At 45.0% G+C, this 15,703-nt stretch overlaps 1 protein-coding gene and 1 non-coding gene across 2 annotated transcripts in view; both read left to right on the top strand.

The window, feature by feature from the left end:
* The window catches only part of SLC12A8 (solute carrier family 12 member 8), a 140,377-nt gene that overhangs the window by 93,132 nt on the left and 31,542 nt on the right, over window positions 1-15,703 (top strand). Inside the window, exons 8-9 of the mRNA XM_037734212.1 lie at window positions 10,387-10,474; window positions 12,188-12,275. Of these exons, the coding sequence (XP_037590140.1) occupies window positions 10,387-10,474; window positions 12,188-12,275 (176 nt within the window). The remainder of the gene's footprint in view (window positions 1-10,386; window positions 10,475-12,187; window positions 12,276-15,703) is intronic.
* LOC119469176 lies at window positions 11,855-11,958 on the top strand. Its single transcript, XR_005197996.1, has one exon. It is a non-coding gene; the product is annotated as a U6 spliceosomal RNA (small nuclear RNA).

Raw genomic sequence — 15,703 nt, 5'->3', positions numbered from 1 at the left:
ATGTTGGTGCCGCCCCTCACCCAAAAGCCAATAAATCTTGCTTGGGTCCTGGAGTTGGAAAGTTTCGTTATTTGACACTGTCTGTCCCAGCAGGATCTCTAAAACATTGAGAGGGAGGGAAACTCACAAGTTTTGCTCCAAGAATACAGTAAGAGAGGTTTAGAGATTTCTGCAGGAACAGCTAAACAAACCAACAAGCCAGACATGGGAAAAGAAGGGGGTTTGGAAATCAGAAGGAAGGTAAGGAGAGGCAGACCAGTCTTTAGGAATCTGAGGGATTTCTGAGTAAGGAGCAAAGCCCATCTCTCCTGGGTGAGCATTTATTTAGTACCTACAAGGTGCAAGCCACTATGCTAGGCGCTTATGAATATCTGTTCCAACTTCACCACAGCCCTGCAAAGCAAATAGTATTTCACGAACTAACAGGAACCTGAAAAGCCTAGAAGAACTGTTGGGCTTTTCTTTTCCTACTAATCCTCATTTTCAAGAACAAAAAAGAGAATGGGGGTGGGAAGTGGGTTTGTGGTAATTGGTTGTAAGTAAGGACTTTGATCTATGTGAGCCATTGGGTGATTCAGGGGGCAGGGAAGGAAGGAGATGACCTGCCAGCTTGTGAATGTTGGTAAGTGGTCATTGACATTTACACTGGTTGTTTTACCCAAGGATATATTTTTGAAACCTATAAGGGGTTAGTTCATCTTTTGGCCATCTCTGTCTGCTGTCAGATCAGACACTGGAACCAGGTACTGACCCCAAGCTCCCTGTTCACCTGGTGCCATCCATCAAAACTGTAGGCATAATGTCAAAGTCTAGGTGGCTGCAGATGCCACTCGAGGTGTAGCCTCATAAAGTTAAGCTGGTCAAGGGATGACTGACACCATCAGACTTGCATGTTAAAGCGGAGACCATAAAGATGTGCCTGCAGGCCCCAGGACTGCGGTGGAAGACCAAGCCAGAACGCTTTCCTCATATTCAGGAAGCTGTTTACCTAAGTCACGTGGTAACTGTGCGGACCAGATAGATCATTGTTGTGATGCAGGGAGAAAATATGTTTTTGGGTAAAGCAATTAACTGCTTCCTGGAACTGGCATTTAAAACCCACAGGAGGGGAAATGCCATCAGTCCGGCGCAGTCTAGAGATTAGGAACTGGTGATGCAAGTGCCTGTGTGCAACCAGTGCATAGCGCCGATTACAACTGATAAGCTCAGCCTTCTTGTGGGTATGGAACCCCGCATGAATCATGCAATGACTGTTTCAAAAGGGGAAATCTGCAAAGAGCAGGGGTTTTAGGCAGAAATGGAGAGGCTGTGTGATGTAGTGGAAAGAACACTGACTTGGAATCAGGAAACTTGAGGATTAGTACTGGTTCTGTTAGCAATAGCTTGGAACACTTGAATCAAATGGCTTCCCTTCTTTGGGCCTCTGTTACCACATGTGTGAAATAAAAGGTTGAAGTAGACAATTGCAGGGGTATCATCTGGCTTTAAGAGTCATTGATTCTAAATAGCCATTTTATATTTATTTATTTATTTTTTGGGATGGAGTCTTGCTCTGTCACCCAGGCTGGAGTGCAGTGGTGCAGCCTCGGCTCACTGCACCCTCTGCCTCCCAGGTTCAAGTGATTCTCCTGTCTCAGCCTCCCGAGTAGCTGGGACCACAGGCATGTGCCACCATGCCCAGCGAATTTTTTTATGTTTTTGGTAGAGACAGGGTTTCACGATGTTGGTCAGGCTGGCCTCGAACTTCTGACCTCAAGTGATCCATTGCCTCAGCCTACCAAAGTGCTGGGATTACAGGCATGAATCACCACACCCAGCCCTAAATAGCCATTTTAAACAACTTTTGGAAGCCTGCCAAGAAAAATGTCAGACCAAATGGTAATTATAAAACAGGCACTGAGTGTTTCCCAAACTGTGCTCTGTGGAACTTTAATAACAAACAAAGTGTTTCATTTCTTTTAAAAAAGTGTTCAATGCCAAATAAGTTTTGCGAAACACTGTGTGCTGTATTTCTCTTCTTAGAGATGGACAGTGAATATTAGCATATTACTCCTACTGACCAGCATCTAAATGTACTGCACATCAGGCACTGCAATAGCCCAGCACTGAAAACCTCTCTAATTAAGGTTTCCCAACCTTATTTTCAATTGTGGAACTTCTAAAAAAAGTGTAATCTTTGTAAAACATCTGGGCACTAATGCTCTGGGAAATAGTATTTGTTCTAGTACACCAACCCTAAATGTAACTAACCTTAATGATAGTATTTTAAAAATTGCAATGGATGCAGAAGGAAAGCAAACTAGAGAATCTCTGTAACACTTAACAAAGATGGGCAAAAAAATACTAAGTCAAAATAATTTTTCTAGCTCTAACTAGCAAATAAGACATTTATAATTCACTAAAGCTAGAGAACATTGCCTAAGAATCATGTTGTAACACAGAGGTAGAATTCTGACCACGACAGCTACAATGTGTGAGCCCATATAACAAATGTGCAGGCCAGGTGGAGTGGCTCATGCCTGTAATCCCAGCACTTTGGGAGGCTGAGGCAGTCAGATGACCTGAGGTCAGGAGTTTGAGACCAGCATGGCCAACATGGTGAAACCCCATCTCTACTAAAAACACAAAAATTAGCCAGGCATGGTGGCAGGTGCCTATAATCCCAACTACTTGGGAGGCTGAGGCAGGAGAATCACTTGAACCGGGAGGTGGAGTTTGCAGTGGGCCGAGATCACACCACTGCACTCCAGCCTGGGCAACAGAGGGAGACTCCATCTCAAAAAGAACCCCAAACAAACAAAAAAACCCCAGTGTACACTTTGCCATGGAAACTACCCACATTGCTCCAGCAGGAATCACCCATGAGACTTCTTTCTGCAGTCCCAGTTGCCTGCATCTCCTTGTCTCCAGCCCTTTGCATCTGTGATACGATCTACTTTCTGGCTTCTCTGTTTTGTCTCAAAAGCCAACTTCCTGGCTATATCTGGGCCTGGCTTATTCCTGTGTCATGGTCAGTCCTTCTCCTCCTACTGACCAGCATCATAATGTACTGCACATCGGGCAGCCTCCACAGGACCTGGGGGAGGCAGACGGGGGGTTTGTTATGGAGACAGAATGTGTTTGGAAGCAGAGAGCAATTAGGATGAATCAGTCACTTCCTCCACAGAAGCATATATCACCGGGGCATTCTCAGGGGTCTTCATGGATTCACTTCTGTATAAATGACCTGAAGGAAGGTGTCCAAAATGACCTGACAAACTCTAGGAGGTACAACAATGGTGAGGAATAAGGAGCACTGTGTCATCTCACAAAGCTGAATGAGTGGGCATGCAGTTGCCAGGGGCTGGGGGGGCAGAAGGAGCAGAGGTGGGGAGGCGACGCGGCCTGGGAGGTGAGGCACAGCACCTAGGGAGCCTGGTGACAGGTGAGAACCTTGGCCTTGGCAGAAGGCCAGAATTTGGAAGGCCCAGGAAGGGGTGGCATTAGTGGATAGAATTGGAGTCTGATAAACACCGAGATGCCACCAAAGATTATGCTGGCAGCAAGCAGTGGTGCCCCAGTGCACGAGAAGTCTTGGCAACTGGACTCAGTTGCAGGAGGACTGGGGAGAGTAAGGCAGGTGATATGGTTTGGCTCTGTGTCCACACGCAAATCTCACCTGGAATTGTGACAATTCCCACATGTCATGTAAGGGACCCGGTGGGAGGGAATTGAATCATGAGGGTGGGAGGGCAAATCATGAGGATAGTGAATAAGTCCCACGAAATCTGATGGTTTTATAAATGGGAGTTCCCCTACGCAAGCTCTCTCTTGCCTGCCACCACCTGAGACATGACTTTGCCCCTCCTTCGCCTTCCACCATGATCGTGATGCCTGCTCACCCATGTGGAAATGTGAGTCAGTTAAACCTCTTTCCTTTATAAATTATCCAGTCTCGGGTATGTCTTTATTAGCAGTGAGAGAACAGATGAATACAGCAGGTCCTGAGCATTCCTTTTTAAAAAAAAATCCAAATAAGACCTGTACATGATACAAAATAAAACAGTACAGGGGCTTGAAATACAAAGCAGTAGTCTCCTACCCCACCTATCCCTGTCTTCAATACTCCCCCATAGGGACAACCGCTTTAATCATTTTTAGTGCTTTGAGAGCTGTGTATAACCAAGCAACGTGTGTGTACCTATAATTTGGTTAATCAAAGTCAGACATCATCTGTTGACTTCATGCTAGGAAATATGAGACTTAGCTTTCTTACATGCTCCTTCATCCACTTTCCAATGTTTGATAGTTATATTTTTATTTTTAGATATTTTGATGATTACACTGATAATTTTAAAGAATATACTTAAACCTCTGCTATTCTATCAATTCTAGGTTACATCCCTTGAGTCCTTGCTCTTGGCGTGGGAAATTGAGATTCTGTGTTGTGTTTCAAGAGTAATGTATTAAAATTATATTTATTTTATGTGTATCTTTATTTTTATAAGGAATGCTTTAGTTATTGTCCTAATTTTAAGGGGATCTGCATAATCCTTTTGTACTTGAGTTTTTAGAGCCTTATCAGGAAAGTTATATGTAACAAGTTGGTTATTAGCAGGCAAATGGGCAAAATCCCATGAAAAATGTAGTTTACAACTTTAACTGAACAAATAGGGTTTCTCTCTCTCACACACACACACACACACACACACACACTCTGGCACTTATTTGAGGTATTTTTTGCCTTGAGGTTAAAAGTCAACTGTCTTTGGAACTATGAAAACAAACTGCTTCACATTATTTGACATTTCTTTGCTCTGCTTAGTGAACACTTAGAAGCTCAACTTTGTGATAACAAGATGCAAAATAATTAACTTAAAATTTATTGCAAATGCTATATAAATATTTGCTAGTTTTTTCCATAGCTGCCTCCCACATTTCCAAGCTCAAAAGGCATGGCTTGGATCACCTTTTACATTTGTTTATTAGGCTGGGCGCGGTGGCTCACACCAGCACTTTGGGAGGCCAGGGTGAGTGGATCACAAGGTCAGGAGCTCAAAACCAGCCTGGCCAAGATGGTGAAACCCTGTCTCTAATAAAATACAAAAACTGGCCAGGTGTGTTGGTGGATGCCTGTAATCCCAGCTAGTCGGGAGACTGAGGCAGAGAATTGCTTGAACCTGGGAGGTAGAGGTTGCAGTGAGCCAAGATGGTGCCACTGCCCTCCAGTCTGGCTGAAGAAGCAAGACTCTGTCTCAAAAAAGAAAATTGTTTATTAAGCTAATTGAAGCTTGTACGATTCAAATCAGGGCTGGTGAATGAACATGGGGCTTACATGTTTTTTGTTTTCTACATTCCTATGATGAAAATATTGGCGCTTTTTCTTTTCCCTCTCCTCTTTCCTCTTTTCACCTCCTAATGTCAGTTAGCCATAGCCTTTTACATTGTCAAGATAGATAATATTTGTATTCTGTTTCACAACTCATAATTGCATTAGTTCATTCTGGCACTGCCATAAAGAAATACCCGAGACTGGATAATGTATAAAAATGACATTTAATTGGTTCGTGGCTCTGCAGGCTATACAGGAAGCATGGCAGCTTCTGCTTCTAGGGAGGACTCAGGGAGCTTTTACTCATGGCAGATAGCAAAGGGGGAGCAGGTGTCTTCACATGGCAGGAGCAGGACCCAGAGAGAGGGGGGAGGTGCCACACACTTTTAAACAACTAGATCTTGTGAGAACTCTATCACAAAAACAGCACCAAAGGAATGGTGCTAAACCATTCATGAAGGATCCACCCCCAAGATCCCATCCCCTCCCACCAGGTCCCACCTCTAGCGTGGTATTACAATTGAACATGAGATTTGGGCAGGGACACAGATCCAAACCATGTCAATAGTTATGTCCTTTGTGCTCTGTGAATAGGCCAATTTTAGAAGTTAAAGAACAATAAGCAAATACAGGATTATGACTCTGCAGCTGTTGCTCACTGAAGAGCAAAGTGGTGGGGTAGAATTTCATTTTCTTCACTGTGATTCTCATATGGTTCTTGTGCCATTTAGGAGAGAAAGTTCCTACACCACGGTCAAATGAGAGAATTTTTCTAACATTTTATTAGTTGTTTAAAATCATGTCACATTTTGGTTTGCTTCATACTTAGAGCTTACCTTTCTTTTTTTAATTTTTAACATAAATTTTTATTTTTTTAATTTAGATTTAAAATTTAAGATTTTAATTTTTATTTAAAAATTTTAAAATTGAAACATAACAATGGTACATATTTTTGGGATATGTAGTGATACATATAATGTATAGTGATCAGATCAGAGTAATTAGCATACCCATCAACTCAAACATTTACCATTTCTTTGTATAGGAGACATTCAATATCCCCCTTCTAGCTATTTGTAAACCTTAACTTTCTTGTTCACTTTTCCTGGAGTTTCAGTAACTTTTCTTTTTATGTTGTTGCCAAAATGTGCAGTCAGTATATCCTAAAAATCATTTAGTTTAATTATATTGCCCATTTTGCTTAAAGTATTTCCTCTCCAGAGGCATCCCTCCTGGAGCCTCCATTTTTTGCTTTAATCCCTGGTAGTTTCTCTGCCGTACAGCCCTTATTCTGGAACTTCACTGCATTCCTCAGTTATCACCATTGATTTCTAAATCTCATGTTTTTCTCCTTCATGGTTTACATTCTCATTTTGCTGGAAAACATACTTTAGTATCTTCCTTAGAAATGGTATGGGAGAAGTAAATTTTCTGAACTCTTGTCTATTTAACCACTCAATTGGTAATCTAGCTAAAATACAGTCTCAAAATAATTTTCCCTCAGAATTTTAAAATCAGTGCTCCATTGTTTTCTAATGTTTAGTGTTGCTGATGAGAAGTCTGATGCCAATCTAATTTTTGTTGCTTTGTAAATGTTTTAATCTTTGGAAGCATTTAGGATTTCTCCTGAAATGGCACAATGATGCATTTAGGTATAGTTTTTTTTTTTTTTTTTTCATTCTTTGTGCTGGATACTTGGTGGGATATTTCAATCTGAAGACTTCTATCTTCAGTTAGGGGGAATTTATTTCTTTTGTCTGTCTGGTTATTTTCTTTTTTCTCTGTTCTCTCTTTCTAGATATCCTGTTAGTTGGTTGTTATAACTCCAAAATTTCTCCTCTATTTCACCCGTATTTTCTATTTCTTTATCTTTCTGTCTTAAATACTGGGATATTTACTTAACTTTATCTTTCAAATCTTTTTGTTTGTTTTAGAGACAGGGTCTCACTCTGTTGCCCTGGCTGGAGTACAGTGGTGTGATCATAGCTCACCACAGCCCTATACTCCTGGGTTCAAGGAGTTCAAGATCCTTCTGCTGCAGCCTCCTGAGTAGCTGGGATTACAGGTGTGTGTCACCATGCCTGGATAACTTTTTTATTTTATGAAGAGATACTGTGTTGCCTAAACTGGCCTCAAACTTGTGGCCTCAAGGGATCCTTCTCCTCCTCCTCCTCCTCCTCCTCCTCCTTCTTTCTTCTTCTCTTCCTCCTTCTCTTCTTTCTCCTCCTCCTCCCCTTCCTTCCTTCCTTCTCCTCCCTCCCTCCCTTCTTTCCTTCCTTCCTTCCTTCCTTCCTTCCTTCCTTCCTTCCTTCCTTCCTTCTTCTCTTTTCCTTTTTCTTTTCCCTAAGACAGAGCTCTGTCACCCAGGCTGGAGTGAATGGCATGATCTCTGCTCACTGCAAACTCCACCTCCTGGGCTCAAGCGATCCTCCTACCACAACCCCCCAGGTAGCCGGGATTACAGGTGTACACCATCATGCCTGGCTAATTTTTGCATTTTTAGTAGAGACAGAATTTCACCATGTTGGTCAGTCTGGTCTCAAACTCCTGACTTCAGATGATCTGCCTGCCTTGGCCTCCCAAAATGCTGGGTTTACAGTTGTGGGCCACTACACCTGGCCATAAGTGATCCTTCTGCCTTGGCCTCCCCAAGTGCTGGGATTACAGGCATGAACCACCAGGCCTGGCCCTTAAATCTATTGCATTTTTAATTTTAGTGATATATTTTTAGTTTCCAAAAGTTCTTTCTTGTTCTTGGATTTTTTTTTTTCATAGCACCTTGTTTTATAGATAGAATATTCTTCTTGGATGTATCTGGAGCTACGAATTAGTATTTTCTTTTAATTCTCTCTGTATTCTGAGAGAATTTATATGCTTCTTCCAGCATGGGTTGTTCTGTTTCTATTTGTGCTTATATTTGTTTATTTGTTGCTGGTTTTCATCATGCATGGGGTGACCTTGGTTGTGGGCATGGATTTCCCCTGCTGTCATGCGTTTAGGTCTGCCTCCCTGCTGGGGCCCTACCTTGATGAGAAGAGTTTGTGAGTGCTGTTGATTCTTGAGCAGGGATTCATTTGGAATGCAAACATCCAGCCCTGGTTTCCCTCAGTGTATTCAGATCTTGTAGAGAAGCATTCCAAGGCTTTCTTTCCTTCCCTTTTCCTCTGTGTCATGTTCTCCATTTTCTGTGTTCTATGTTCCAGACATCTGTGGGAACCTTCCATCTGCTTAGGGTCTCCCTCCCTTCTTTGCTTATAGGAATTTATCCACTTTTCCCCTTTACTATCCTTTTAATAGGATCTTGGAGAGGAGGGGAATGAGAGGAAAGAGAATGTGCCTAACATGGCATTAAAAAAAAATAAAAAAAATAAAACCCTTAAAAGTTCGTTTTCCTATGTTTCAAAATGATCATTGTAGAAAATTGAGAAAATATAAACCGTCAAATAAAAATGACCTGTTATTTTATCACCCAGAAATAACATTGTTAATGTTTTAAAACATGTTCAAGTTCCTTTTTCTACATATTTTTGTAACAATGGGCTCATACCATATGCGTTCTGTATTGTAACATGCTTCTTAAAACTAAGCAAAATCTTCTAAAGATCTTTCCATATCACAGCATATCTCTTACAATATTCTGAGACCTAGTATTTATTGAAAGCTATATCATCACTTACATTACCAATCCTCTATCTTTAGACATTAGGTTGTTTCTCATTTCCAGTACTTGAAGCAAGCATTTATAAACACGCTGGGCTAAATCTTCACTTATAGCTTTGACTATCTGCTTTGGATAAACTCTGCTACTTTCTCCAAAGTAGACAGTCAAGTCTATGAGCAGTAGAGTTGCCGGATGACAGTACGTGCAGCCCGCATCCGTGGGCCAGCATTCAAGCTTCTCTCTGAAATACCCACCCTCTTTTCCCTGCCGCCACTTTCACTTTCTGGTTCCAAACTGTCACTTCACTGTGCTTCACTTGGATTCTGTGAAGCATTATAGCAGAGGCATTAAGAGCATAATTTTCAGAGTCAGACAGACCAGGGTTGAATCTTAGCTTTGCCACTTATTAAATGTGTGACCTTAGGCTGTTTTAATTAACCTCTTTGAGTACTTTTCTATAATATGAGGAAATAATTCTACTTTTTTGATGAGGTTGTCATGAGAATTAAACAGCATTTAAAAAATGCATGTAAAGCACTTGACACAGGCCCAGGCAGGTTGAAAGTGTTCACAAATCATGGTGTTAGATTCATTCCTAGCCCTAAGCCCATTCGAATCTCTCTTTCAAGGCCACATTCAAGATGCACCCCATCTAGGGGGCTTTCCTGACCAGGGCAGCCCAGCACTCTGAGTTGTGGGGGCACTTGTGGGTTCAGAACACTTTGTCTTGTTGCTTTCATACATTTGTTTGTGTGGGAAGAAGAAACATCCCCACCTCACCTCACTATGCAGCACTGCGCTGTGAGTCCCTCACTGGATGAATTCATTTTCATTCGTGTTCTTGCAGAAGAGAGGTGATGATGAAAAGGAGCTTGTGACTCCATGTCAGTGGCATCAGAATTGGTTTTTTGGAGTTTATTTCAAACCCTTGGGTAACTCAGGGGCTTGGAGGGTGGTACCTGACCCCAAGGACACAGGACACTCCCATGAAATCAATCAGCAGGGAGCAGAGGCAGGGAAAGCCGCTGAGCAGGAGGCTGCCAGACCTCTGTAATGCTGAGCCTCTCCAGGACATTGTCACAGCTCAGCAAGCAGCCCAGGACCTCTGTGTGCCTTGCAAGCCGCCTTCCTCCCCCATGGTTGCTTTGCTCTGAGCGGTAGGATGCTTTTGGAGCTGGGACGGCCTTCCTCTTGAGCATCCCCTAACCCACAAAGGTCCCTTTCACACCACAGGGATGCCTCCCCGGTTGCCAGGGGAGATTGAGAAGCAGCCTGTGTGCAGAGCTGCAGCTGGAGGGCTTGCCGTGGGACAGCTTCCAGGAGAGGGTCCCGGAGGAGTGGAAGGGGCAGCCCTGGGGGAGGCGATGCGTGGAGGAGGCTGCGTCACCCCATTCCCCATCTGGGTGTCTTTCAGGAGTGATGGCCGGCTTCAACATGGGGGGCGACCTCAGGGAGCCTGCCACCAACATTCCCCTGGGCTCCCTGGCAGCTGTTGGCATCTCGTAAGTTCCCCTCATGGCAATCAGTTTGAGCTGGAGAGTGGGAGAGAAAACGCCAGGCAGAAGAGGGGATTGCCCCTGTTGTTCTGAGAGTGCCCCGGCTGTGACCAATCTATTTCATATTATGATTCTTCTTTTAACACTCGGTGGGCTGGAAAATTCACGTCTGGTGGGTTCAGACACTGCCCTTTCATGCGCCCTGCCTGGGAATGCTGCCGAGGAGGAGTGTCAGGACCCAGATCACAGATGGAATCCTTTCTTTTCTCAGCCCTCCGCCCCCCTCCCTCCCCCACCCCCTGGTTGAACTTGGGGATTTTTAACCACCAAGTTTCCAGGATCATTGGAGGGAGCATAAAGATGAAGAGTTTTGCAATCAGATGAATTCGGGCTTGCATCTCAGCTCTGCCGCTGATTGGCTGCATGACTCTGGACACTTGACTAAGCTCTCTGAGCCTCCATTTCCTTTCCCACGAAATGGGGATAATGACAGTGTATGTGCTTCATAGACTGTGGGGGAGAGAGTAGAAGGCACACAGTGGAAACTCAGCACCCAGCTCTCCTTCCCCCAGCGAGCGTCCCCTCCAGCTCCCCCAGGCCGTCAGGCCTCTGGGGCTTTAGTTCACACTGTGCCACCCACATGAGCAGGCTGGGTAACCTTGGGTCTATTTCTGACCTTTCAGAATCTTCTATTTCTGTACCACAGGAAGAAACTCCTCTGCCCTTCATTGGGTGAGTGTAAAGAGGCAATGAGTTCAGAGACCAGAGACAATGAGTTGAGAAGTGAAAAGGGCCTGTGTTATTCTAACGACAGTATTTAGAAAATATTAACGTAGCTGTCTCACAAACACTGAATTTGCTCTTAGCTCATTGTAGTGACACCATTGCTATCAGCCTGGCACAGAGCATCAGGCTATTTTGTGCAAAATAAGGCAATCACATTGGGAAGAAAATAAAGACAATGGTGATAGAGTTGAGTGTTGGGAAGGAAATAAAAGAAAGAGGGTTCTGTATGAGGATCCTGTCTTGTTTCTCGTTCCAGCTGGGAGGTTCTAGGAGGAACCCCTGGCCCATCCTGGGTCAGGATGGGAGTGAGGAGACCACAGGAACCTGTGTCTTGTTCAAGGTTGCAGGGCATCTTGGGGACAGAGCCAGGCCACTGCTCTCTGCCTTGTGACTTTAGTTTCCCTCTTTATTTGATCCAACGGGACTTAGAGGCCTGAAGGATCATCAACTTGTTCTTTTGCTGTAGGAGGCTGGGGTGTGAGGCTGCTGGGCAACCCTGGCCCGAATCCTGGTAACCTAGAGGCAACTGGGCCTCCTTCTTCCCTACTCCAAACGCCCTTTGTGTGTTTTTCTTTTTTAATGTAAGAATGAGATAAAATAGCACTCACTTCAGCATCACGTATACTAAAATCAAAACAATAAAGAGATTAGCATGGTCTGTGTGCAAGGATGACATGCAAATTCGTGAAGCCTTCCATATTTTTATGTACATTAAAAAAAAAAAACAATGGTACCCCTTTTTTGGTAAGAAATATGCCAGAAGAGAAATAGTACAAAAAGCGTCCTCCCAAGCCAGCTGGGGAGGCTTCATGACTAGCCTTTCTCTTATTCTGAGGCAGGTTCCCATAGGAAATGGAAGGTTGAGTGGGGGGAGTGGATGGGGCTGGGTGAGGTGAGTGGGGGGCAGCTCTGCTCTGCTCTTGGGTTTTGCAGGTGGTTTCTGTACATCGTCTTCGTCTTCCTCCTGGGCGCCATCTGCACTCGAGAGGCCCTTCGCTATGACTTCCTGATAGCCGAAAAGGTGAGTGAGGCCTGAGCTACTCAAAGGGCTCAGTCTGTTGCAGTCATTTATTTGTTCTCACCAACAAATGGCCACCTTCCCCTTGTGGTACTGTCTGGAAATCCATATAGTCTTATCAACATTTAATTAATTGATTTTTTGAGACAGGGTCTCACTTTGTTGCCCAGGCTGGAGTGCAGTGTTGCAATCTCAGCTCACTGTAGCCTCAACCTTCCAGGCTCAAGCGATTCTCCCGCCTCAGACCCCCAAGTAGCTGCAACACACCATCATGCCAGGCTAATTTATTTTTATTTTTTGGTAGAGATGAGGTCTCACCGTGTTGTTCAGGCTGGTCTTAAACTCCTGGCCTCAAGTGATCCTCCCGCCTCAGCCTCCCAAAGTGCTGGGATTACAGGCTTGAGCCACCGTGCCCAGCCTACATATAGTCTCAAGCCCAAGAATCAAGGGTTGGGTTGTGGTGGGGAAGAGAGATGATGGAGAAGGTACAGGCTTGGCTTGGGGATCTCTAGAAACAGATGACGATGCCCAGAGAGACTCACAAATACGAGGGGCTAGATAATGGGGACATCTCTTCCTGTCGAAAATGAGGACAGAAACAGAAGAATCTGGTCGCCCCAAATTCCCAGCTAAGCAAGTTCCTTGCTTTTGCTAATAGCTTCACCTTCCAGGAAGAAGAGAAAGTGCTGCTCAGAAGCAGCAAGTGGAGAAGGAGGCTGGAGACAGGCAGAGGTGGAGGGAGCGGGAGGAAGCTCAGGACCTGGGTGAGCGCCAAGGCGCTCCTTGTCCCTGAGGTCCTTGACCCCTTTGGCTTTCCTGAGAATCTCGGACACTCCGGGCTGATTTGGCTGCAACATCTTTGTTTCTAGAGTCCGCACCCTGCCAGGAGAAGATTAGTGAATTCCTGGCCTTCCACCACAGTTAGCGGGCTGGTGGTCATGTGACATCAAGGACATTTATTTGGACATCAGGTTTTATTAGGTTCAAGGACATCCTAGAACCCACATGAGTAAGATTTCCAGACATTTTCTGGAAATTCCCAAAAACTCCTACCCTCCTTTAAGTTCTTGGAGAAAAAGTAGACCCTGAGATTCCCATTATTTTTCAGAGAAATGTAGTTGGCTAGGGAGTTTTTCTGTTAACTCCTGAGTAGCGCTGCTTGTATTTTATGTATATTTTAATTTTAAAATTTAACTTTTTAAAGAAAGAATCTCACCCTGTCACCCAGGCTAGAGAGCAGTGACTTGGAGACGGCTCATTATAGCCTCAACTTCCAGGGCTCAAGTGATTCTCCTGACTCAGTCTCCCAAGTAGCCAGGACTACAGACATGCATCACCACACTCATAATTTTTTTAAAAATGTTTTTGTAGAGATGGGGTTTTGCCATGTTGCCCAGGCTGGTCTTGAACTCCTGGCTTTAAGTGATCCTCCCACCTCAGCTTTCCAAAGTGTTAGGATTACAGGCATGAGCTCCTATATTTTAGGATAGAATACCATTTTCTCTTGGTGTAAGGCTTTGCAAAGCAGCCCTGCTGATCTTCATGGAAGGCCAGTGCCTGGGGCAACCTGAGGCAGGAAACTCTGAATTTTCTTTTGAGAGATACATTTGAGCTTGGTTTTCACAGTAGCACAGGTTTCTTTTTAAGGCTTGTAGGCACCCATGCAAAGGTGATTATTTGTTTTCAGGGGTTAGGATAAAGGCACCTTTTTTGAAAGGCAGTGCAGTTCAGTTAGTGGGAGAACAGATACCCACCTTCCAGCACCCAAGGTCACAGACCCCCAGGTGGCAAGGTTTGCTCTCAGGCAGGAGTATGTAGCCCTCATTTGTATCTACATGTGTGCTTCCGTCTGGAGTTTCACTCCCAAGGGTCTGTTCTCGAGCTATGGAATGAAAAGCTTGGCTGCATTACAGGAATTGAAGGCCTCAGGGAGCAGCCTGGGTGAGGCTGGTTTGACTGGGGGAAGTGTTTCCTGCTGTCTGCAGCTTGCCAGTGGCTGGCCAGCTCTGCCTGCTTCTAAAGCTTTCTCATGCTTTCCTTCACAGAGGTCCCTCCACCTTTTAGAGACTCTGATCTGATGATCCCCTGGGCTGCAGCACCTCCCTCCTCTCCTTCCCCTGCTTGGCAAGGGAAAGCTCAGAGTGGGTATGTGGGAGGGCAGGCAGCTTTGTATGTAAGGAAGGCCACAAACAGCAGTAGGGTAAAAGCCCAGAGACAGCATGAGAGAGCCTTTGTGGGTAGAAATTACACACCCAATAATAGGCGCACGAACAGAGGGGAGCCTCCTTTGGAATGCCACCTGTCCTGATGGTGAGCAGGTAGGCAAGCACTTAGCCAAGTGGGGGCACCTGCTGCATCAGGCGCAGCAATTGCACGTGGGAACGTAATTACGCACACTGGGATGAAAGGTGGAGACTGAGTTCTTGGAGAGGACAAGAGACTGTTTCCTGGAATAGGCCATTGTAAAGCCTGTAAAGAAGCAAAGCTACTGCTCTTGGTTCTCAGTAGAAATGGGTGGGTGCAGCAAGTCAGTGAGCAGTGATGGAATCACCCCTGATGATGGCAAAATAGCAGCACCTCGGTCTTCTGCTTCCCACCATCCGCCCCTAAAGGAGGCCACACAGGAGTTTCCTCCCACACCTTTTCTCCTTCTGACTGACCCTGCTGCCATAGTAGGTACCATGCTTAGGCAGTAAACTGGGCCACAGATGTTTTTACTGGCAGTACCCGGAGAATGGGAGGGGGCAACCTACACAGGTTGGGAGGTGCAAGTGCGGAGCCTCTTTACTTGGTCACTTGACACAACCTGCCACCCTGATAACCTGTTCATCTCAGCTTCCTTTCTTAGCTGTGGCTTCCGTTTGGAGCCAGCGCATCTCTGGGCTTTCCTGGGCTGGAAAAAAGCAAGACCTCTTCTTTCTTCTGTTGGTGTGCCCCACGCATCACCTCTGGACGCAGAGACAGGGCAGGTCTCTGACATACTCTCTTTGGCGCTCATTCTCATGCAGCTCCCCAGTGCACCCCTCTTTCTTTCTCTCGGGGCCTTTCTGCCAGAACAATTATCTTCCATGGCTGCAGGCTGCCTGGATTCCTTTTTACTGATCTGCAGCTGATCAGTTAATCTGTTTCTTTCTGGGTTTCCTGCAACTTCTCTGATCTATTTCTAATTATTTGGCTTCTCAATTCAGTTTCTCTAAGAAGCATCTTTTTACTTTCAATTCCCTCCCCAGAGGAACTTGCTCTCAGGTGTATGTGCATTCTTAAAAGTCTTGTAGGCCGGGCGCGGTGGCTCAAGCCTGTAATCCCAGCACTTTAGGAGGCCGAGGCGGGTGGATCACGAGGTCAAGAGATCGAGACCATCCTGGTCAACATGGTGAAACCCCGTCTCTACTAAAAATACAAAAAATTAGCTGGGCATGGTGGTGTGTGTC

This window comes from Cebus imitator, unplaced genomic scaffold (genome assembly GCF_001604975.1).
Source record: "Cebus imitator isolate Cc_AM_T3 unplaced genomic scaffold, Cebus_imitator-1.0 Scaffold588, whole genome shotgun sequence".
Classification (NCBI taxonomy): domain Eukaryota; kingdom Metazoa; phylum Chordata; class Mammalia; order Primates; family Cebidae; genus Cebus; species Cebus imitator.
This window is presented reverse-complemented; position numbering and strand designations above follow the sequence as displayed.